The 24,954-nt window shown below is 39.9% G+C and overlaps 3 protein-coding genes across 6 annotated transcripts in view; 2 read left to right on the top strand and 1 right to left on the bottom strand.

Moving 5' to 3' along the window:
* The window catches only part of LOC124283121 (alpha-(1,3)-fucosyltransferase C-like), a 32,355-nt gene extending 30,435 nt beyond the window's left edge, over positions 1 to 1,920 (top strand). The window contains exons 4-5 of the mRNA XM_046719150.1: positions 357 to 1,755; positions 1,876 to 1,920. Of these exons, the coding sequence (XP_046575106.1) occupies positions 357 to 1,745 (1,389 nt within the window). The 3' untranslated portion in view covers positions 1,746 to 1,755; positions 1,876 to 1,920. The remainder of the gene's footprint in view (positions 1 to 356; positions 1,756 to 1,875) is intronic.
* Positions 1,921 to 2,456: 536 nt separating this feature from the next.
* LOC124283151 (zinc finger protein 501-like) lies at positions 2,457 to 4,945 on the bottom strand. The gene has a single exon (XM_046719179.1). The coding sequence runs from the start codon at positions 4,892 to 4,894 to the stop codon at positions 3,419 to 3,421; it is 1,476 nt and encodes a 491-aa protein (XP_046575135.1). The 5' UTR covers positions 4,895 to 4,945; the 3' UTR covers positions 2,457 to 3,418.
* Positions 4,946 to 13,161: 8,216 nt separating this feature from the next.
* On the top strand, positions 13,162 to 24,007 carry LOC124283120 (zinc finger protein 235-like). Of its 4 annotated transcripts, none has more exons than XR_006900305.1 (3): positions 13,162 to 13,308; positions 20,780 to 22,771; positions 23,162 to 24,007. XR_006900305.1 is itself a non-coding variant. In XM_046719149.1 (2 exons), exon 2 carries the CDS (start codon positions 20,883 to 20,885, stop codon positions 21,954 to 21,956), a length of 1,074 nt encoding a protein of 357 aa, XP_046575105.1. In that variant the 5' UTR covers positions 13,679 to 13,988; positions 20,780 to 20,882; the 3' UTR covers positions 21,957 to 22,640. The 4 variants fall into 4 exon arrangements, 1 of the variants encoding a protein (XP_046575105.1); XR_006900304.1 differs by having other exon boundaries at positions 23,123 to 24,007; XR_006900303.1 differs by having other exon boundaries at positions 20,780 to 23,059; positions 23,099 to 24,007.
* The last annotated feature ends 947 nt before the right edge of the window (positions 24,008 to 24,954 follow it).

The raw sequence follows: 24,954 nt of genomic DNA, 5'->3' as shown, positions 1-24,954 counted from the left end.
TACTGGGGACGTGTGCGGACGTAGTGCTTATTCACCGGCATGGAAACTCAATATACTCGTACAAATATAAGGCAGAAAAAAACATTTCACTGAGCATGCAAAATCTCTATTCAACTCAGGGTTTACCGTGCACTTCCAACTATTTCATAAGCTTGTGTTAATATATCACTAACAAATCAAAATAATTTAAACAATTTAAGGCTTAGCCGGTAAAAGTATATTTGTGTAATTACCTTCTTGGTCTAAAAAGCATCCACATACCACATGCTTAATGAATATGTGATACTTAACGCTTTTCTTACTGGATGGAGCATTACCATATTCATTTTAAAGATACGGTTTATGTATAATTTCAGATGAATCATCTAAACCATCGAATCTGCATCTTCTTAATACTATGCGGGGCATCCATACTCCCATACATCGTCTACCTTTGTGCATTACCATCACATACCAGTAGTGACGTGTTTCCACTCTTCGATGAAATAGGAGTGCGTCAATTGTCAGCTCTGAAGGAACACAAGACAGTAGATAACAGATCTCCTAAAAGGTTGAAACGTTCAGGACAAGGCAAGGTTAAGAGTAACAATGTGTCCAATATCCATCAGAAAGCTAAAAGTGATCAGACTAACCATGCGTCCAACGAGAGGTCTGTCGAGAAAGCCGCCCAATCCTATCCAGTCTTACAACATACTGCATCTCGGCTTGTCTTTAAAGAAGCCATCACAAAGTACTGGACTCCAATAGATGTGGTCAATATGGATCTCCCTTTCACAAACAAGTCTTTGACACATTACACTGGAAATGGAACTAAGCTTATTGTAATTGATCGACTTCCAGTCTGGATGGAATGGGCACTAAAAGGTTATATGCAAATGTGCAGATACAGCAACTGTTTGTTGTCGACGAATGGCTCATTGAGGACAGACGCAGACGCTGTGCTCTTTAATGGACAATCAATGTCCCCCAAACCTCCACCCCGAACACCGGGGCAAGTGTGGGTGATTTATGCCTGGGAAAGTCCTTGTCATCTTCCAAAAACAATGTACAAACCAGAATGGAAAAGAGAATTAAATTGGACATTGACATACCAAACAGACTCTGACCTCTTCTCGCCCGTGGGAATGTTTGTACCAGTTCTGAAACCGCACTCCTATCATCATCTTCTAAATATCGTGCAGCACAAGACGAAGGCAGTTGCATGGTTTGTTAGCCATTGTAGAACAGAATCTAGACGAATGGCATATGTCAAAAGGATTCAGAAGATAATTGACGTTGACATTTTTGGAAACTGTGGACCAATGAAATGTCCAAGATCTGATCCAAAATGCTTAGGTATGTTGCAGGATACCTACTGGTTTTATTTGTCATTTGAAAACTCCTTCTGTAAAGACTACATTACGGAAAAGTTGTACAAGGTTTTCAACGACGCCTGTGTCCCTGTAGTCCGGGGAGGTGCTGACTACAAACACCTTGTACCAAATGGGACATATATCGATGCAGCCGACTTTGCCAGCCCGGAGGCACTGGGGAGGCATCTTAAGTGGCTCATGTCCAACACGTCAGCTTACATGGACATCCTCATGCACAAGGAACAGTACCGGGTCCTCGGCTCAAATCATGGTAAACACATGGCGTTGTGTGAACTTTGTTATCGACTTAATAACCTGGAAACACGAAGGAGCACACAGGCAGGTGTAGAGGAATGGACTGAAGAATGCCATGCACCAACAGACCTTGGGTAGATGAGACCAGGGCCCTTATTCTCGAAACGTTCGTAGCCCTAAGAATTCTTAACTTTGATCGTAGCCAATGTGTTAAGAATGGGTTTAAGAAGTTCGTAGGGCTTCGAACGTTTCGAGAATAGCTAGCCAGATGGTTGGAAGATTAATGTTAGGAAATAAAGGAGTACTATATATTTTTCAGGTTTTAGAATCATGTTCTCGGATTTACAGGTATTATTGATTATTCTAGCACGACAATGTGTGATACTCGATTCTGATTGGCTGAGAGCTCATCAAACCCGTACTTAAATGACAGTTAAAGTGATTCACCGCGTATGAATACAACGGACTCGTTGACCCTATTGTTTGTAAACAAACATGTCGGACATCGGCAATTTCTATCTCGGCGGCATCTTTGGTGTTTTTGAACGCGTTCGGTTTTTAAATTACATTTAGCGGTCTTAAATCAACGATAAAGGACCGCAAAATTGAAAACAGGGTAGCTTTTTTTCATTCTAGCACAACTGATAAGCGTTTTAAAACCAAACTGTTTGGCGCGCAAGAACACAAGACCGCTAAATGTTTAATTTAAAACCTCACACTAATGCGTTCGGTTTTTAAATTACATTTAGCGGTCTTACATCAACGATAAAGGACCGCAAAATTGAAAACAGAGTAGCTTCATCTTCTAATTTGGGGACTGACAAGGAGGCGATATGAAGAGGGGAAAATAGTAACATGATAGAGTATAAAAATCATCCTTTGGTTAGAATAACAGATAACAAACATATTGAGCATCATACTCCCAGAAAGAAAGAACCTTTGGAACTGACTCTAGAGGCTTCAGAACAGATCACAAAGTATGCAAGCTAGAGATGTGACAGTGAAGAGGATGAAAAGGGGTGCGCTCATCAACATACTTGCAGTGCTTCCACAACTATGTTGAACAACAGTGATATAATTCATTAATAATCATGAGGAACATGTCATCATGCAGTATTAGAAATTAGAAATCAGGGCTTCAATTTTCAAATAGGTTAAACTGGACTTTGTCACTGAAAAAGTCCAGAAATTTCTTTCCAACTTTGTAATGCTATAGAAGAAGGTCCCATCAAAAGTGGAAAAATCATGAAAATGTTTTGTTGAAATTTGTCTCGAGCAAAATCCTGATCATGAATACTTTATGCTCTCTTACTTTGTAACTGCATCAATATCATATCTACCACTGCTGCTGACTTGTGTACAAAAAAACGCCTTGCAACCGACAGGACAACCTACACTGTCTCACCTCTAGCACATCACAGGAAGGATCGATGTGCGTTTTGTGATAAATTTAAAATATTTTATCAACAGTGTGCACTGATACATCATAGAAAGTTGACACATTATGATAAATACGAAGGCCACAAACAGTACTGAGACTATATCAATGTAAGAATAGCAACCAACAGAATGTCATAGAGACTTGAAGATGGGGAAATCTCTGATCTCCAAAACATGTAGAACCATGGACTTAACTCCAAAACATTAGTATCCAATTTCAATTTTCTCATATGTAGTACAATCCATGTGTACATATCCATGTAATAAAGTTAATAATGAACTCAATAATATTCACTGACAGAGGTGGACATACTTCAGTCCACTCTCGGCTGCATGGCTTTACAAAGATGTATATCCTATTTCTGAGACACTTACAAATCCTGAGTCTGGTCGAAAGAGTTGCTGATTGATCCCAGCTCATGAAAGAGGTCCAAGATGGAGGATGCTTCTTCATAATCTTTCTCTGTGTCCTCATTCTCCAGGAGGTCATAGACAGAATCCTGGACAGACACCTCTGTTTCCGTGTTGGTCTGTGGCACATCCTGGACATTCTCTTTAGCAGTTGTCACCTGATTGCCGCCATGATGGACACGTACATGTTTGCGGAGGTTGCTAGTGCTGCTGTATCTTTTGCCACAGAGCTGACATGGAAAGCCTTCCGTGTTGTGGATTCTCATGTGATCCTTGAGATTTTTCTTGCCAATGAAACACTTCGAACATACATCACATCGGAATGGCTTCTCTCCTGTATGGACTCTCTTATGTTTCTCCAGAGCTTCAGGCAAAGAAAAGGTTTTGTCGCACTGTGAGCAGGGGAATTTCTTTTCTCCATGGAAAACCCTCATGTGCTTCTTGCAAGCACTGGAGCTGCTGTAATACTTCTCGCATACATCACACTTGAACAAACGCTCCCCTGTGTGAGATCTCATGTGTTCTTTGAGGTGAGATTTTCCGACAAAGCCTTTGTTGCATACTTTACACTGAAATGGTGTCTCGCCAGTGTGCTTTCTAACATGCTGCCTGTAAAATTCGGCCTGGATGAATGCCTTTCCGCAGAGCTCACACTTGTATGGTCGATCTCCAGTGTGGATCTTCACATGCCGCATCAAATGGGAAGATGTGTAAAAGCTTTTCTCGCAAACATCGCACTGATATGGTCTCTCCCCTGTGTGTTTTCTCATATGGTATTTGAGAGATGAGTGATGCGTGAAGGCCTTCTCACAAAGCTCACATTCATAGGGCTTCTCTCCCACGTGGATAAGAACATGCTCCTTTAGTTTGGTGGTTGTGGTGAAGCTTGCGTCACAGACGGAACATTCGTATGGATTGAGCCCAGTGTGGATCCTTGTATGCCGATACAAGCTCCCAGAATGAGAGAATTCTCTATCACAAACCTGGCACTGGAATGGTTTTTCTCCAGTATGAACTCTCATATGTTCCACAAGGTTGATGTTCTGTTTGAATGTCTTCTCACATGTGTCACATTTATACGTCTGCTTGTCTTTGTGCTGTCGGATGACATGTTTCTTTAAAGAGGAAGGGTTAGGAAATACTTTCTCGCATCTAAGACATGTGTGTAGCTTACTCTTAACTTCAGCACTGATCTCCTCTGGTTCATCTGGGCCCTGTAAAGCTTCTTCATTGTCGGAGGATCCGTCTAACATCTCAGTCAGGTTTTCCAGGAATTCTGCAGCTGCCAAGTCCTCTTCCATGCTGGTTAATTGGAATTGTCGTTCCAATTCCAGGGACTCATCGTCTTCCTCCACACGCCATGCCTGGTCATCCTCTTCCATGTTGGTCAGCTGGAAGTGCTGGGCCAGCTCCAGGGTGTGGAGGTCGTCCACCATCCCCTCACACCAAACTTGAACCTCCTCCCCCCATCATGTTGGCTGATGGCTGCACCTACAACACAACACCACAGTTGTACGCAGTGATTGAGCTTCTTGAGCTCATTACAGGGTTGTGTTAAACAGTCCTCCATCAACAATGATTAGGCCAAATAAAAAAAGGCTGTGGTTCCAATTACACCTCTTTCAAATTTAGGATAGGTAGATAGGAATTTTTTTTAGAAGTAAAGTACAAACTAATAACACATTTATCAATGTGTAATTGTTTATTTAATCAAGCTTGCGGCCATCATGTCGACTTTCTGTATCCGAATGACCAATTTCTGTCGGTGCCAGGAAAATACAATGGTATCTGCAAGTTTATTTTATGCATACCGCTTAAAAAAAATAGGGTCGGCACCAGAATTCAAGGGTTGGTCGGGTAATCGGAACCACAACATTTTTTTTAGGCCTTAGGCAAATACAGTTTGTGGAGCAGTTGTTCCTTAATCCAACAAATCAGGTTTGATTCCAGCCAGTGCTCAAATCAAGCACCGCACAAACAGAAATCGTTCATTCTGCCACTTAATCTGTGCATTCTTTCAAAATTTCGCTGTTGTGGAGTTCACATGAAATTTTACCTGCAGTAACCTTTTGTCTGATGTGTAGCTTCAAAAAGCAAAATGCTGTTCCACAGTGTTTTCCTGATGAATCCAAATAGGAACATACATTGTACTTCACTAACATCCATGCTATTAGTTACATGATTTGATCCCACGAAATATGCAACACAATAAGCTTTCACAAAACATTCGACTTACAAAATTGTGTACTTCTATTTTCAATTTATGCAACTTAATATGAACTTACTGGGTTGAAATCACGAAAAAAATTGCACCTGTTTCCAACTCACCAGGTAATATGTTGTTGTATGACCAAAGATACTAATATTTGAATTCAGTTGTTTTAGGCAGTAAACATTTTGCATTTGTCAATACATCATGATGAATGTACTGAGAATCTGTTAGCACTGTAGCAACAAGACCCAATAAAAAATGATTTATTACGACCACCAAAATATGGTTACTGCAGCTAAGATAATTCATTCCATTCATTTCAATAATATTTTCATTATTTATAGATACATGGTAGTGTTGGCTAATACCAGTTTCACTCGTCATGCTTAAGACCCGGGTTCGATTCCTCACATGGGTACAAGGAGTGAAGCCCATTTTTGGTGTCCCCCGCCGTGATATTGCTGTTTTTTTGCTAAAAGCGGCATAAAACCACACTCTCACTATCACCAGTGTACCTACAGGGAAAGAAACCTTTCAGAATTTCCAACTTGACCACAGGACCAGTGAGTGGACAATAATTAGTGGTCCTGTGTGTACTTCACTGGTCCAAAATAACAATTGTACATTTACTTAAAAAATTCAGTGACAACCAGGACCACTGCAAACTTATCATTTAGTGGTCCTGATGAATATTTACTAGCCAAGGACCACAGGACCAGCGTACCTTTTGCACTGTACCTGCCATTGACAGAAATAAAGAAGATAGATTTAATGTAACTATTAGTTTGACATAAATACATAAAAAAATATGGGGGATATCGAACGATGGTCAATGCTGGTTTTCCTAGTTTTCGACCATCGGTGGGGCACTATTTGAATACTACTTCAATCCATCTAAATTATGCTATTTGTACAGTCAGGGTTTTACATAGCTCTTTGAAACTAGGAGTCCAGGGGACTCAGGGCATACTTTTTTGAGAGTCCATGTCCAAAATTTGGAGTCAATCAATTTGCATGAAATCAATGATAATGGATGCTTCCCATTTGATAATGATTACGTTATTATATGTGTTACTTTCAATGTCATTAGAATAATGACTGTAAATAAAATGTTTACACATTAATATGGGATGTCATTACAAACTCCACTGTGTCCACAAGGACTCACAGGATTTTAGTTTGGGGGTACTTCACCAAAATTCTGCGTCCAATACGCAGGAATCTTGCGTCCTGTAAAACCCTGTACAGTGTGCATGGTATTGGCAGTGCATACTGCAATATGGGTTAATATTCATACGATAATGACCACAGTCCGTTTGATTTCATTTAAGACCGATGAATTGCTCACTTACTCAAAATCTAATAATTGCAACAAAATAGTGCAAAATTTGGTTTTGTTGCAATTATTAGATTTTGTGTTGGTGAGCAATATATCGGTCTCAAATGAAATCAAACGGACTGTATTTATGAATATATTTGTAGTAACAATCATAGATTTCATCAATTCCCAAAACACAAATTATTCTGATATTTATAACTTGTTATTATCTAATTATACAGATCATTTCTACATCATGTAACCTTAATACAAATTTGCAAAACATCTAAATTCATAATTAATAAGCCTGAACAGATTATCAGATCACGATTCATGTGAGCAGGTAGCATATAATGGTGACATTGTCCTTGATGTGTGAAGAGCGTGACCTATTGTTAAAGTCCAATGGCAATGAATGCAGGCTATGGGAACATCAATCAATAATCAACACAAACCTTTAATGTTCAGAGAGCAGAAACACACTTGAATCAATCCGAGCAGAATACTTGCATGGTCTTCAAAAAGAACAATGATACAAACCTCAACTAAACATGTAAATTTAAACAGTTAACATGGTCAATACACACAGCTCAATTGCAAACTGAGAGAGATTTAAAAAATTAACATGAACCACGGCAATTTTCCAGGCTTAGTGTGTGATATATGGCTGCCTGAAGAAGAAAACATTCTGTTAATCACGAATATAAATATCTGACAATGCGACAACAGGTGTAAATGGCTACCGTTTCCGAACTGCAACAGACTCCACTAACGGTCAAACCTGTGCTGCAGAGGTGAAAATGAAACATATGATTATCTTTCTGCAGTGTCGATGTCTGCGACAATTTCCATTTCGTTCAGTCGCTAAATAACTGTAAATTGTGTTGTCTCTGCTAACTCTTACATGTAACGCTGAAATGCATAAATAGCATTCGGTCACACACATTTCACCATTTCTGCAAAGACAGTTCCAGTCCCCGTAATTTAACAGCTGCTGATGGACAATGATCTAACGGATACATTGAAAGTGTATATAAGCTTGTCGCAGCATCGCTGTTCACGTAAACACCAACATTTCTTCGAGAAAGTGTTGTATGGTTGCAGTTCTTCCAAAAATCATACAGTGTGATTTGATGCACTGAAAACAAAGAAACAAATTACATTTTACCGCTGCCAATTTTACCTGATTAACATCATTTTGACACTTGCTTCGAAACAATTATGCGATGAGAGTTATCTTCTCTTTGGTAAATGAACCACCGCCAGGGATATATCGTCAAGGAAGATTCCCAGGGGAACATGTTTTATGTATATCTGATTATAATTTACTCCGCACCAATTTAAAACAAAACATGTAAAATACTTTATGCATAACAGTGTCATTTACAAAAGAGTAATTGTATATCCAAATACAGTTATGTATTCCAAATTTAATTTGGCATGGAAATATGTATATGAATGTTTGGGAATTTTAATAATCTACATATATTATATATTTTTTGTTGTTGCGATAAGTGGTTTATGTTGATTGTTGTCTTGAAAAAAATCTTAGACTGTGGTCTAAATTGTGTGTGTGCAGCTAGGGTAAGACTCGGATTTGTGGCATATCTGAACGAAAACGGCATCAGAACTGAATCGCGGTGAAGTGTCATTTTTATAAATATGTATTAGCGAAACTATTTGATAAGATAATATGAAGTAATAATCTGATTTGAACTTGTAATGTGTAATCTATCCAAGCAACAATTAAGTGATCAGACTCGATCACTGTTTATTTTGTTTATGTACAGATCTATATTCTATGTAATAGGCCTAGGCTCTCTGCCCAGTGACAGTTGAATTTGGCTTGTGTATGATATTATAGGACCTTGCGTTGTGTACATTTTCTTCATTAATGATGATGGTAAAGTACCCAACTTCAAGTGTATAGGTTCTATGAATCAGATCTTATTGCTTGTAAAAACTTAACAAAGGGAACAGAGAAACTCAATTTATACTCGGCGTCATTAATGAAGGGTCAAGCTATTGGTAACACTATTTCTTAACAGTTGTAAAATCTTCGTTTTTGTTTGAAATATATACAACTGAATGTTTAACAAACTTTCTGGATAGTATGGAAAAACACACCAGGCCGTTGGAATGTCATTAATACGTTCTTTAACGTAAAGTGGAGTGGAGGACAATATACATGCATTGATGCTTTTTCACTGTCGTTCACTGTTCAGGTACCTGTATGAAAGTGCTAAGATAAGACATATATATATAATAAAATATATTGTTAAACATTTACATTTACATTTTAAGTGTACAGATTATTTATGTATACTTTGCTGAAAACAGAAGAATAATTTTTATTCAAGTGTCTATTCAATATGTCACCATTTTAACATGTATACTTTGCTGAAGACAGATCATTAAAGTTCACTGATGTGAAGCTGTATTTTTGTTTCTTGGATCATTCCATTTTATTACAAAGGTAGTTGTTGGTGCAGTCAACCGTACCATATGTTGTTTTAACCCGTATGACTAGTGGGACGTATGACTAATGGGAGGACACCGTATGAAATTGCAGCTTAAAATGAGACGTTTTCTTACACTTGCTGAAAGGGGTCAAACTCAGCGGCAGGTTAAGTCAAGAGGGCTACTGGTAGACTGTGGCCGAGATTTCAAGCCAATGGGTCAGTGGAACATGCACGTCGACCAGGTCACCCCAGAGACAACAGTCCGAGATGATAGGCACATGATTAACACTGTGTTACGTAGCAGATCTTCAGACAGAGCACTTCAATGTTACAATGTAAGGATATCCAGGAGCACCGTTCGTCGACGTTTAAGGACAGCTGGACACCGCTGTAGGCGACCTGCAGTTCGTCCACCACTAACACTATGTCACAGGCAGGCGCGATTGAGATGGGGTAGACATCATGGCTGCTGGAATCAACGTCAATGGTCTCGTGTGGTCTTCACGGATGAAAGCAGATTCAATTTGTCCTTCCATGATGGTGTCCAGAGGGTTTAATTATCGTCGCAATGGAGAGCGAATCGCAGATGCAACTGTGGCCACGCATAACCGATTTGGCGGTTGGTTGGGATGAACTCGGTCGACGTGTGTACGCGAGGAGGGTACACTAGATATTGAATGATCGAGTGAATGAGTGAGTATGGTTTTGCGCCGCTTTTAGCAATATTCCAGCAATATCACGGCGGGGGACACCAGAAATGGGCTTCGCACATTGTACCCATGTGGGGAATCGAACCCGGGTCATTGGCGTGACGAGTGGACTCAAAACTTGGGGGGTTGGTTTATACAGCTAATGTTTGCTAGTGCTGTTTGACGTTTTTGACTGTAATATACTACTCACACTTTGATAAGGATCACAAAAATTCACAACTTTACTTAAACGTAGATTTATGATTTGAAATTGTATCCATTTAAAACTGGATAAATAATGATATGGTAACCCCTCTTTAGGCAAACAGCCACTTTATTCTAACCTTACGCACATGACACACGAGAAACCATAAAAATGGTTTTCATAGCACCAATCAACCATTTTGCAAAACATGGAACGAGTCATTGACAGATAAACAACACCTGTCAATAGCAGATATGGGATCCATAAAGTGCAATGGCATACTGAAACCTAGGATCCATACTTACAATAAGCTTAGATATTTAAACCAAATTTGACCCCACATCATAGTTTACTGTTGAATCCATGATTTGATCCTTAGCAAAGTGTGAATAGTATACTATGTCACCATGTGTCACGCTTGTCAACGCATTAAATATTATGATTACACTCTTAGTTCTATTATTTCTGAGAAACCTTTCTTTACATGTGCTATATATCATTTGACCCTATATAAAGACGTCTAGAATATTTACAAAACGTCAACTTAACACAGTGAAATTCTCACATTTCAAGACATTCATAATCTTACAGACCATAAACCCTAAATATAAATAATAAACTCTAACGTTTAATCTTCTTAATTAACCAATTAACCCATTAGCAATTAACCCATTAACATACCCTAAAATTCTAACACCCTAACTCCCCAATATACATTGCAGCCTAGCCCCTAACCCCAAACGAGACATAACTCTGATTTCAGAGTCTATGTCCAAAAATAAATGTATTAATTCCCCATATAAAAGGCATAGGCCAGGATTTGAGTTCAATGAATGTAAAAAAGTAACCACCAAATGCCTATGTACTTGGTCTGCGTTGCCAGTACTCAAGTACCCGAAGTAAGTGTCCTCAGCCCTGGCCAACCAGTGGGCTAAAGACTAGGAGTACTGTGAAGCGCAGTGCATGCCAGGCAGTGCATACCACCATAGCCGGGAACACACTACAAACCCATGTTATGTTAACCCAACCCCAATAGAACTAGAACTTTACCCAAAATATCCAAAACTACCACATACAATTTGGTAGGATAGAATACTAATTTTCTGTACATATTTTTATGAATGCTTTTGTATATAAAATGGTTTGTTAATCTTAAGGTAGATAACATTAAATGCCTTTTTTTCAAAATAGACACAGTTTTACAGGTGGTTAGTTAAATTGAACAGTTTATTAGTTTTATCACGGCCATTCTGCTGGCTGTTGAAGAAAAGCCACAAGCAATGAAGCACCCAGACTTATGCAGCTTTATATATGTCACCAGGTTATCTTGATAAACTGCGTGGAACAGATGGATGTCGGAAATTGTTATCGATTTGGGTGAGGGAGTGAGTTTAGTTTTACACCGCTTTTAGCAATATTCCAGAAATGGGCTTCACACAATGTAACTATGTGGGGAATCGATCCCGGGTCTTCGGCGTGACGAGCGAACGCTTTAACCACAAGGCTACCCCGCCGCCCCTATCGATTTTGGGAAGCTTGGCAGTTTGACGTTAGATCCTTCAAAAGATTGAGGGTCGTCAAGATGAGCTGCCGAAGTAGAGGGTTAAGTACCGATTGGTCAAAGTGGCGAGGTTGCGTGCCTCACTAGAACGTGTGTATCTGTCTGATTTCCTTCGGTATGAGAGCAACTATAAATAGAAATAAACTCTTCCTTCAAATCTATCTAAAGGTTGCATGAACATACATTTACAATGTTGCGCGAAATATTGACAGTTCTGTAACTCTCAGTTCATGTAGGCATGGTGACCCGCTACTATACTACTATCAGTATCACGTCGTATTGATCACTGGCTTGTCTGATCCAGGCTGGATTATTTACAGACCGCGCCGCCATATAACATATTTCTGAGTGCGGTGTAAAACAACAACCAAACAATAACGTCATACAGCTATTATAATTAATTGGCATGATCCGTAGGGGAGTGTCGGCGTATCCGCCCCATCTCAGTGAGGGATACGACCACGTCGTCCTGCCATTCAGACGTATCCTGTAGAAACGTCTACAAGAAAACCGTCAAAGATGATGTCGATGACTGAGATTGTTGTTGACTGTCTATTCAAGATGTTGATCCAGATGTCGGCCTTCATGCAACAGCACAATGCTCAAATCAGATGTACAGATAAGCTGCGTATATGCGTAAATTACTCAAATATTTATATGAAAACACAATTCCTTAAGTCTAATGTGTACAAGTAAATACTCAATAAATTTCATCTTACATGCGAACACACAAAAAAGTCAAATCTTAGCTTGAGTACCGATGGACAAATAAAATAACTGAGGCATATTGAACACATGAACTTGGCAACTTGCTGTCTTTCTTATCGTTTCTCATATTACATATCAATTATAAATATCAAACACGTAAACCAACATTTAAACTTTATTATATTTTTACAATTATTGGAAAATGGTGAAATACCCAACTGAGTATGAGTGAAGTGGGTACATTTTATTTGGTTACTCAAAGGAAAAAATGGATACCCAATTGAGATGAACACAAGCGAGTATAGAACTCAATCACCCAGAAAGATATCTATATGTAAGTCTATATGTATACTGTAACAAACAGGAATAATTCATCTTCCAGACTTTCACGTTGTCTAATTTTGAGTTATCACGAGACAGAGCCATGGAGCTTGTAAGCTGGGCTCCGTCTCTCATAGTTAACGACGCGCAGCCGAGAGCCAGTGATAGCAGCCGGTAACAGACTGGCGGTGAATTTTAGAACAAGGGGGAGTTAATTCTCATTTTGTTATCCGCTGTCAAGATTTGAAGATCGTAAACGAAGAAGACTTGTATTATGACTGTCTCTCGGATCCGTCACAGTCTTGTGTAAGACAGCTGTTTGTGACATCGAATCCTTAGTTAACAAGACAACACTATGGCATCTACTTGCGCTGGTAAATGTTTTATTCTTCACATCTGGTTCTAGAATCATCGGGTTGGAAAAAATGGTGGTTACTATTTTGGGTGTTATTTATTTATATCTGAGCCATTAGTTAGTAAAATCCAGTCCTTCAGTCAACATAGTCTCCCTTCAAGGCTTGTCGATGAATTTCGGGAAAGATCTCCGCCCGTAACCCCCGTATTATTTAAATCATTATATCCTAAGAATATACGCCTTTGCTTTTTTTTATAAACAGCCTATACCTAACCCTAAACCCTAAACCCTAACCCTAAAACCTAACCCTAAACCATCGAAATGATCCTAATAAATACATTTTAAGCGGGGGTTATGGGCGGAACTCTTACCTAATTTCATATCTTCATTGTCTTGTTGTAAGACGAAGCTAATGGGATTAGGTGGTCCACCTCACCGACTTATTTGACATGTCGTCATATCCCAACTGCATAGTTCGATGCTCATGATGTTAATCACTAGATTGTCTGGTCCAGACTGGATTTTTTACAGACTGCCGCCATACAACTTGAATATTGCTTAGTGCAGCGTGAAACAACTAACACACAATAACGACACATTGGGATGATCCGTAGGGAATGTCGGCATATTCGCCCCAACGCAGTCAGGGATAGAACCACGTCATCCTGCATGGTCTAATGAAGAGATAGCAGTAGGATGGTAGGTCAGTCCTCTGTGCACATATCTCAAAAGATGTCAAAAGTCTCACATGTTGTTACCCTTCCTTGGGGGGTGCTTTAATTGGATTAATTTGTTGGCTCCATTTTATAACTGCATTAGGGTATCGCAGTGCGCTAGCTTTGTAATAGTGAGTGAATGGCAATATCCTGCCTGGAGGGGGCGGTGGGGTAGCCTAGTGGTTAAAGCGTTGGCTTGTCACGCCGAAGACCCGGGTTCGAATCCCCACATGGGTACAATGTGTGAAGCCCATTTCTGGTGTCCCCTGCCGTGACATGCCTGCATCACCTACCTACATGCCTGCATCACCTACGTACATGCTTGCATCACCTACCTCCATGCCTGCATCACCTAGCCACATGCCTGCATCACCTACCTACATGCCTGCATCACCTAGCCACACCAGGGCTTGATTTAGTGCTGTTACTTGCTCTGGTGCAACCCATTATTACAAAGGGCAACATAGTTATTAGTCTAACTTGCACCAGGTGCAATCACCTACCTCCATGCCTGCATCACCTACCTACATACCAGCATCACCTTCCCACATGCCTGCATCACCTACTCACATGCCTGCATCATCTACTTACATTGTTTTTGATTTCTGCCACCATGATATTGCATTATTATTCATTTTATATTTAAATATTTACCACATATTTACCTGGAATATTGCTGGAATATTGCTAAAAGCGGCGTAAAACCAAACTCAGTCAGTCAGTCCTGCCTGGAGACCCCAGAAATGGGCTTTGCACATTGTACCCATGTGAAGCATCAAGGCTGGGTCTTCAAAAGGAAAATTAAAGCCGCCTGGCAACCCTACTGCCCCAGTACTATATCACCTGCTTTTCGCCACTTTGTACAAGCAGCACCCTCTTACATGCCTGCATCACCTAGCCACATGCCTGCATCACCTACCTACATGCCTGCATCACCTACCTACATGCCTTCATCACCTACCCACATGCCTGCATCACCCACCTACATGCCTGCATCACCTACCTACATGCCTGCATCACCTACCCACATGCCTGCATCACCTACCCACATGCCTGCATCACTACCTACATGCCTGCATCACCTAGCCACATGCCTGCATCACCTACCCCATGCCTGCATCACCTACCTACATGCTTGCATCACCTACCCACATGCCTGCATCACCTACCTACATGCCTGCATCACCTACCTACATGCCTGCATCACCTAGCGACATGCCTGCATCACCTACCTACATGCCTGCATCACCTACCTACATGCCTGCATCACCTACCTCCATGCCTGCATCACCTAGCCACATGCCTGCATCACCTACCTACATGGCTGCATCACCTAGCCACACCAGGGCTTGATTTAGTGCTGTTACTTGCTCTGGTGCAACCCATTATTACAAAGGGCAACATAGTTATTAGTCTAACTTGCACCAGGTGCAATCACCTACCTCCATGCCTGCATCACCTACCTACATACCAGCATCACCTTCCCACATGCCTGCATCACCTACCTACATGCCTGCATCACCTAGCCACACCAGGGCTTGATTTAGTGCTGTTACTTGCTCTGGTGCAACCCATTATTACAAAGGGCAACATAGTTATTAGTCTAACTTGCACCAGGTGCAATCACCTACCTCCATGCCTGCATCACCTACCTACATACCAGCATCACCTTCCCACATGCCTGCATCATCTACTTACATTGTTTTTGATTTCTGCCACCATGATATTGCATTATTATTCATTTTATATTTAAATATTTACCACATATTTACCTGGGTCATTCCTTATGAGTTCTCGGGACTCAAGGATTACTTGTGTTTCAGTTCTGTAAAAGAGTATTTAAGATATGATTAAACATTCCCAAATAATCCTGGAATTTGTTACATTTACAAATAATAAACTCCAGAATTAATGTTCACTGCCAAGATTTCAAAACTACATATATAATCGGCACTAGAATTTGGTCCCGTCAGAAACTGGTTAATTTATGATCATACACACGCCTTCTAATCCGGTGTCAGTCTATTGTGTATTTTGGCACAACAAAGACCGCCTAATTGACTGTTTGTACAGTAATTTATACTCTCTAAACCGGAATTCGGTATCTCAGCAATCCTGTGAACTGACGGCAAGAAATACTCACACACCACCGTGGATGACAACAATTGCTGTCAACGGAGTTAATCAAACTTTCAAAATAGATTGCAGAGCAGATGTCACTTTGATTTCTGAGGAGGATTTAAGAAGTTTAAAGAAACTCTGATAAAGCCGAAAACTCGAATCCTTGGGCCGAAAAGAATGAATCTTTGAGCAACAGGATATTTCTCAGGTACCATGAAGAGAGGTGGTCAATCAACAGTACAGAAAGTTTTTATTGTTCCAGGCTTAGATACCCCTCTTTTAGGCCGACCAGCAATCAAAGCCTTAGAACTTCTTCAATGTGTAGGCAGTGTAACTGTTGACGATGTTCAACAACAGTACCCAAAGCTGTTCCAAGGACTGGGAACATTTGATGGTGAATACAAGATACATCTTGAAGAAAACCATGAACCAGTTGCTCTTACAGCGCCAAGACGAGTTCCAATTCCTCTTCTTGAAAAGGTGAAAGAAGAATTGAAAAGAATAGAAAATATGGATGTCATAACACCAGTCATAGAACCAACTGATTGGTGCTCAGGACTTGAAGAAAACCATGAACCAGTTGCTCTTACAGCGCCAAGACGAGTTCCAATTCCTCTTCTTGAAAAGGTGAAAGAAGAATTGAAAAGAATAGAAAATATGGATGTCATAACACCAGTCATAGAGCCAACTGATTGGTGCTCAGGACTTGTGGTCGTTCCAAAAGGAAATGATAAAGTCAGACTGTGTGTTGACCTGACTAAACTCAATGCCAGTGTTAAAAGAGAACTCCACATCATGCTTTCAATAGATCATATTCTTGGACAGCTAGCGGGAGCAAAGGTGTTTAGTCGATTAGATGCAAACTCTGGATTTTATCAAATAAAACTAGCTGAAGAATCATCAAAGCTGACAACGTTTATAACACCATTTGGAAGGTTCCGCTTCAAGAGGTTACCCTTTGGAATTACAAGCGCGCCAGAAGTATTTCAGAGAAAGATGACAGAAATTCTAGAAGGTATCCAAGGGGTCATCTGTTTGATGGACGATGTTCTCAAGTTCATTGTCTGAAAAATCCAAGCCACTAAGAGACTTGCTGAGCAAGAAGAATGTTTTCGTCTGGTCTAAAACCCAGCAAGCTGCCTTTGACGAAATGAAGCATGAAATCAGCAGTACACCAGTGTTAGCGCTGTATGATCAAATAGGAAAACTGTATTGTCTGCAGATGCATCCTCCTATGGACTAGGTTCTGTGCTGAAACAGCTGGATGACAGTGGTAATTGGCGCCCAGTTATGTTTGCTTCGAGATCGATGATGCAAACTGAGTGTCGTTTTGCTCAAATAGAAAACGAAGCTTTGGGGATTACTTGGTCAGCAGAGAGATTCCATGACCTCTTGTTTGGGAAAGAATTCATGACTGAGACAGATCACAAACCCCTCGTAGCAATCCTGAGACAGAAGGGTTTTGAACAGCTTTCAGAAAGAGGTTTGGTATTGGACTGATGAGGTATAACTACACAATACTCAACACACTGCATTTAGCTGTACAAAATTATAACATTTGACATGACAGAAACCTATGATCATGGGTTCAGATCCCATGCTTTGTTGTTTAGTACTGCTCTCAGCAATGTGATACACATTGAACCATGCGATTGGGATGTGATGACATGCATGGGGTGAAATCCCCTTCTCCCCAGTTATGTTTCTAGTTTTTTAGCCCTAAACACATGCTGGTGGTAAACATCTAGAACCTGCATCACTTTGTGCTTTTCTGTTAGGGCTGGGACGGGTAGGAAATATTGGACTCGAGTACCCGCATGTACTTACCCGAATTGGAATCGAGTACCCGGAAATGTAAGGAATACATAGCTTCAGTCAACTTTCTGAATATTCAATCACGATTTGACAGATATTATAACAGAAAACCTCAAAGGATGGCAATGAGACATTGAAACTGATCTTAGGCTATTTGATTATAACTAATATAAAGAGTAACACCATTACTTACATTGTTTCTTAAAACACAGAACATTTGTTAAAACACAGAACTTTTCATTCCTGCTGTTACTGTGATTTGACTACTCACTGCTCATGCGCAGAAAAATTACCGTTGTTGATAATAACCTCCATTAACTGGACAATGCCAAAAATGTGTGTTACGTTAATAATGAAAAAGACCAGTTATTCATTCAGCCAGTAGACAACTACGTTCATGTGTAATATTCTAACTGAACCTATAATGTTTTACATGCAGATTTTATGTAAACTTGCATAGAATACAATTTGATTGATGTATTTACTGACTGGAGAATTCTGTACGAGATATACAGACAGGCAAACTGTAATGCAACTGAGTTAAGCAATATAGCAAAATGCTTGGCTCGCATCTGGGAAGACTGGTCATTTTGCTCTGTTGCGCAACTCAGTTGCATTACAGTTTCCCTATTAAATGAAAAACAAACTATTGTTAAATCGATATTCTAAAATTGAATCTATCTTCATTGGAATAACTGTATGCTGATTCTTATTTGTTAAACTATAAAATGTATATGTTACGTGAGTTCTGCTTCTATATCTGATCATCTTTCTTCTTATTGTAATGATAACCAGTCGAACATTGTATTTGCAAATCAGAATGTTAATTCCTTAGTTTTAATTGATATTCCCAACACATACAATCATTTAATTGCAATCTCTTTAATAGTCAGTGTATTCATGTTAAACGCAAATGTAAAAGCTGTGTTTCATGAAATTGAAATAAAAGAGAAACTAAAGACCTAATTCAATGTACATGTAGTCTTAAAAGCTTGATAAGCAATGAACACAAATACACAATGTAATGAACACGTTTATTGTTTAGGTTGTGTTTTAGTGCAAGATGTTTTTGCATTGACCTTGTACAGCTTCCGCAGTAGATTGACATATTAGATTGAAAAACCATATGGGTCTTCAAATTTGTAACTGTGTTAAATTATGAGATTAAGTATATCCTGATCTTGGCGTGTCAGCTTCATAAGGGATGAAGCTCAGGAGTGCGCAAGTCCCACACCTTCACCACTTCAGTAGAATTCACCAGCAGGGTCTAACACTGATAAATCTCAAAACCATAAGCAGACTGTACTATCAATTTCAGACATGATACCACAGAGTCGGCAGTTGGTTCTCTTGCCATTTGCATCAAGCTCAAAATGAGCCCAAACACTCAACTTAGCATGCGTGTCGTCCATATTGCTCTAGGTTAGAGTTACCTGCCCTTGTCATTACTGAGTTCTCTCCCTTTCCGGGTACTCGATTCCTTGAAATAGGACTCGATTCCAGCTGTACCCGACCCGGATTCGAGTACCTGAGTATCCGTCCCAGCCCTATTTTCTGTTAGCCATGAGCTGATACCCTGTGATGTAAAATGGTTTATCTGCTTCCTCTCTATATATACTCCTCACAAAAAAAATAAGCAACAAGTATTTTCAGTGTAATATCTTTATCAATGTCGACAGAGATTTTTGCCGACATGTTACTGAAAGGTAAATATTCTAAGAATACATAACCTTTAATGACTGTCAAATTGATTTATATTGACAGCATCACCCGAACACAACCACCCTCAGAAACAACATGCAAAATGCTCCACTCTTCACACATGCACCCTGATGGGTGTAAACCTACCAATCATCAGTCCTCTGGCACAACAAGCGGGTCCTAACTTCATCTTTATGGATGATAATGCCCGTTCATGGATGATAATGGCCGAGAAAGAGGTACTAACAATGTTGTTTAGATCAACAACATTACGCATATGGACTGGCCTGCAAGGTCACTTGATCTTAATCCCATTGAACATTCTTGGGACATTATTGGAGGTAGTGTTTACGGTCTCCATGTTCACCCCCAGACTCTGGATGGCCTTGAGCAGGCGTTACAGAGAGAATGGCAGAACATTCCACAACAGCAACTTTAAAGGCTCATTTAGTCAATACAAAGATGTATAGAAGCTTGCATTTGTGCTCATGGTGGTCATACGCGCTACTGAACACTGCTTCACTGTCCCAAACTACTGTCCAAAATTGACTTGAACCTTAATGTTAACATTTTGCTCTATCAATGCAGCACATTTTGCACAACTGTTTCGCGTGTACATGCTTTTGATGATTTGTAAGTCTGTTATTGCTCAATACCATTTCATTTTGTTATTCATATGTACACATGTTTCACCTTTCTATTGTACCATTCAATGATTTGCAATTTTAACAAATGAAAATGTAATGAGACTACAAATTTGTGTTGCTTAACTTTTTGTGAGGAGTATATTTTATCTTGTTTGAGTGGCATTTTAGAAGTTGAGACGTACAATATAGAACAATTTTTTATGGATAACAACTTCTTTATTTCATGAGTGCGATGTTTCGATACAGATTCTTGTACTGTTGTCAAGCAAGAGTATATTTTAGATTATATCTAACTCTGGGTTCAAGACTAGCAGGAATCGGTCACACAAAGTTTGACACTTCAACTTCTATATAGTGATAAGTGTACTAAGAGTGGCCCAGGAATGATCAATGAAATAATCATATGTATGTTTGTCATATCTGAGTTTAAGCAGGTGGGATTGCTCTGTACTTGTAAACAGTTTTCCATTTTTTTACTTTGTCTTTGCAGAAAATGTCCATGGTCAGTGCTGGATTGAGGGATGATCTTCTCCAGCAACTGTGATCGGCATGGCAACACTGCTGTTAGCATCACTAGCTGAGTAAAATCACCGATGTTTTCAGGGGGCAATGCATGTTTTCCTGTTGTCAGAAATGAATCTTCAGGGCATCAAAAAATACACTGTTCACAGATAAATCACAGCAAGCCTAACAGACAAGATCTACAAGCACTCCCCACCCAGACTGACTACCTTAGAGGTGGTTTTGGCCTTGTCCCGTGCATTTTTGGCAATAACAGGGAAACTAGCATGTCACAGAAGGCAACTGGCATCAGGCAAGTGACTATCAACACACATGGGGACCAGCAGCAAGCCCTCTTCCCGACCGTGATGCCCGTGGAGTATTTTGGTCCTCCCAACTATGCTACCTTCAAGGCCCAACTTACACAAAGCAGCTATGGAAGAAGTGGAGCCAGCCAAGCGGGAGCTTCGGAATGTGAGAAGTCAGTGGAGAATCAGCACAGTCAGGCAGTGGTCAATAAAACAGTTCAGTGTGATATCTGTGGAGACGTCATAAAAGACTTGTATGAATTTAGAACTATAAAGTGTGATGCTTGCAAGAAGATGTCCACCCACACAAATGCTGACCTCACTCGACCCCACAATAAAGTGTACCCTTGCGACATGTGTGACAAGACTTATGTGTCTCAAACAACCTTGAAAACTCACATGAGAGTCCACAGCGGAGAGAAGTCGTTCAGCTGCCCTTTCTGTGACAAGATGTTTCTGTACGAAGGGAATATGAAGACGCATGTGAGAACCCACACGGGGGAGAAACCGTTTAACTGTGAGGTGTGTGGGAAGAGTTTCTCACAGTCCGGAACATTGAAGAAACATCTTAGAATGCATTCTGGAGAGAAACCCTTTAAGTGTGAGTTTTGTGACAAGACATTTGCATATTCTGAAAATCTTATCCCACATCGACGTGTCCATTCCCGTGAAAGACCATTCCAGTGTCATTTGTGTGAGAAAGTGTTTTCTCAACCAGGATCCCTTAAAACCCATTTGAAATCACAGCATGGTAGTGATAATGGTTTACCAAACACGAAACCGATGACAAATGGGATTAAGAGTGAATATTTCAAGGCTCCTGTTTTGGATGGAGATGAGGAAATAAATTTGATTTAGTTAGATCTTTGTAACACTGTCCCACATTAATAGAACTTCTTGACTTTTGATGAGGCTGTCTTCACAGCATGTTGCTCATGTTAAACACAAACTCAAATGAGCATCAATTCACCGTGGTATCTCACCAATGTCTTAGTCCAATGATGGATTTCAAACCACAGACCTTGTGATCCGAGGTCTGATGCCATGTGCACATGAAAAGAACAAGTTTAGCATACCAGCAAAGATGATCATGTCATTGATAACATGACTCTATGTCTGCTGCATACTCCTGTCACTGAAGGTGGGTAGGGTACTGAGACGTATTTTACTCAATCAAACTTAAATCTGCTCAGACCCAAAGGCACCGGTGTAGCAGCAAAAACAATCCTGTAATGGGATTCAAACTATGTACCTTCAGATTTTAGGTCAGACACGTTTTTCTCATGACCAAAATGGTCAGCAAGGTGACAAGATAATGGTATCATCGGTGGGATGCCCACACCAAGCTGCATTTAGATTGGCAAATGTTTCATCGATTTTGAGTGAGTGAGTATGGTTTTACGCTGCTTTAGCAATATTCCAGCAATATCACGGCGTGGGACACCAGCAGTGGATAATTGATTTTGAAGCCTCCTTACTATTACCATGCTGTGATGGTTTAAGTGTGTAAGTTTCAGTTACCAATAAAGCAGGTGGTCTCTCTGTGTAATTTTCAGTTACCAGTAAAACAGATGGTCTATATGTGTAAGATGCAGTTACCAGTAAAACAGATGGTCTCAGTGTGTAAGTTTGAGTTACCAATAAAACAGATGGTCTCAGTGTGTAAGTTTCAGGTACCAATAAAACAGATGGTCTCAGTGTGTAAGTTTCAGGTACCAATAAAACAGATGGTCTCAGTGTGTAAGTTTCAGTTACCAGTAAGACAGATGGTCTCAGTGTGTAAGTTTCAGTTGCCAATAAAACTTATGGTCTAGGTGTGTACGTTTTAGTTACCAGTAAAACAGATGGTCTAGCTTTGTAAGTTTCAGTTACCAGTAAAACTGATGGTCTCAGTGTGTACGTTTCTGTTGCCAATGAAACAGATGGTCTAAGTGTGTAAGTTGCAGTTACCAGTAAAACAGGTGGTCTAAGTGTGTAAGTTTCTGTTGCCAATGAAACAGATGGTCTAAATGTGTAAGTTGCAGTTACCAATAAAACAGATGGTATCAGTGTGTAAGTTTGAGTTACCAGTAAAACAAATGGTCTCTGTGTGTAAGTACCTGTGAAGGTCCGGGTTAGAATGAACCTTCACTAACCCATGCTTGTCGTATGAGGCGACTGACGGGATCCGGTGGTCAGGCTTGCTGGGTTGATTGACACATGTCATCGGTTCCCAATTGCGCAGGTCGATGCTCATGATGTTGATCACTGGATTGTAAGTTGATTCAGTTTCAGGCTCTTCACACCAAAGACCCGAGAACAATTCCCCACATTGGTACAATATGTAAAGCCCATTTCTGGTGTCCCCTGCTGCGACATTGCAGGAATGCTGATAAGCTGCATTAAACTTTACTCACTCACTCACTGTTTTTCTGCGATGCATTCATATGCTTTCCATAGCTGTTTTGCGTTTTAAACCCAATGCGGTGTAAAACCATACTAACTCACTCACTCAATCTTCTGTTACATTTTCTCTGTGGGCTCCTGTACCCGTGGTCCTCTGTTGAAGCATCAAACAAACAGACACATAGAGTAGATGGAGTGTATCGTACAGCAAGAGCGGAACCATTTGACCAAAAGAATATTTAGATGTTATTGTGCCACGTTGGCACCCCTGAATTTTTGTTGTTGTAATGTTGTTTTATTTGTGAAAGCTTGTGAAGTAGGTAATGAAAAACTGTGGCCTTGATTTAAATCTCTTCTGTGGGCCAACTTGATCATCAGTAGTATGAATCTCATGGAAATGTTATCTGTGAACAATGTTTTGTGTCTGTTCATCCCGTTTGTTATCCACTGATTCTATGATTCTGTATCCTAGACATATATAATTCTTAGTCTATCTATGAATTAAAACATCTGTCCAGAATTGATATATTGTATTGGTTGTATTGTGTGCGTGTGTGCGTGTGCACATGCATGTAGGTTCATAGAGGCAGGTGCTTTGTCATTGTGTTCCTGTGCATTAATCAGCATTGTTAAATGAACTACACACAATCAGAGTTACACTCCTCAGCTTGCAGAATCTCAGAATAGCGTGCTCAAAGGCACCACCAAGGAAATACACGTGTACTTTCCTCTGACAGTAACCACTGTTGAATCCCGAAAGTGGAGTATGAAAAGTTCAAGAGTGAATGAAAGTTGTGTTCTGTCTATAATAGATTATTAAGTTTGGGTCAGTGTATCTATTTATGTTGTCCCTCTTGACAGTAATGTGATTGACACAATTCAGGATAACTGAATTGTCTTGCTTGCACCCCAAGTACAATTTAGTCAGGCTACTCATTGTTCTCGGTGACTTCTCATCTCATCTCATCTTTATTCGCAAAAACCCACCAACGGTGGTACATGTGACAAATGAATGCAAATGAATAAAATAAATGCCAAGATAGCATGGATGTACATCGACGTTTATTATACATATACATGTACAAAGATATATTATTACTGATTGAGAAAGCGTAAATGTTACAAATTAGATTATATTTGGAGCCTTTTGGAAACAATTCTAATATGTTTTGCGAAGTTACGCAAAGCGTTTGTTCTTTTGGATTTGAGAAGGTTCGCCATTTTTGAGAGATTCAGCCATTGTAGAAATTGATTTGGGATAAAAATGGATCTCTCGGAAATGAAGGTTTCACATTTAAAAAGATAACTGAACTCATCTGCAACTGCTGATGAGCTGCAGAGAGGGAAGAGTCGGTCTTCTCTGGGTACGCGAGTCTCAACCGGTAGGTTATGGTTTGATGTTCGGAATATCAAAAGTTGCTGTGATATAGCTTTAGGGAGGAGAAAATATATCAAAATCTGGGGAGTGTTT

Source organism: Haliotis rubra, unplaced genomic scaffold (assembly GCF_003918875.1).
Source record: "Haliotis rubra isolate DU_JTF1 unplaced genomic scaffold, ASM391887v1 Scf31, whole genome shotgun sequence".
NCBI lineage: Eukaryota > Metazoa > Mollusca > Gastropoda > Lepetellida > Haliotidae > Haliotis > Haliotis rubra.
This window is presented reverse-complemented; position numbering and strand designations above follow the sequence as displayed.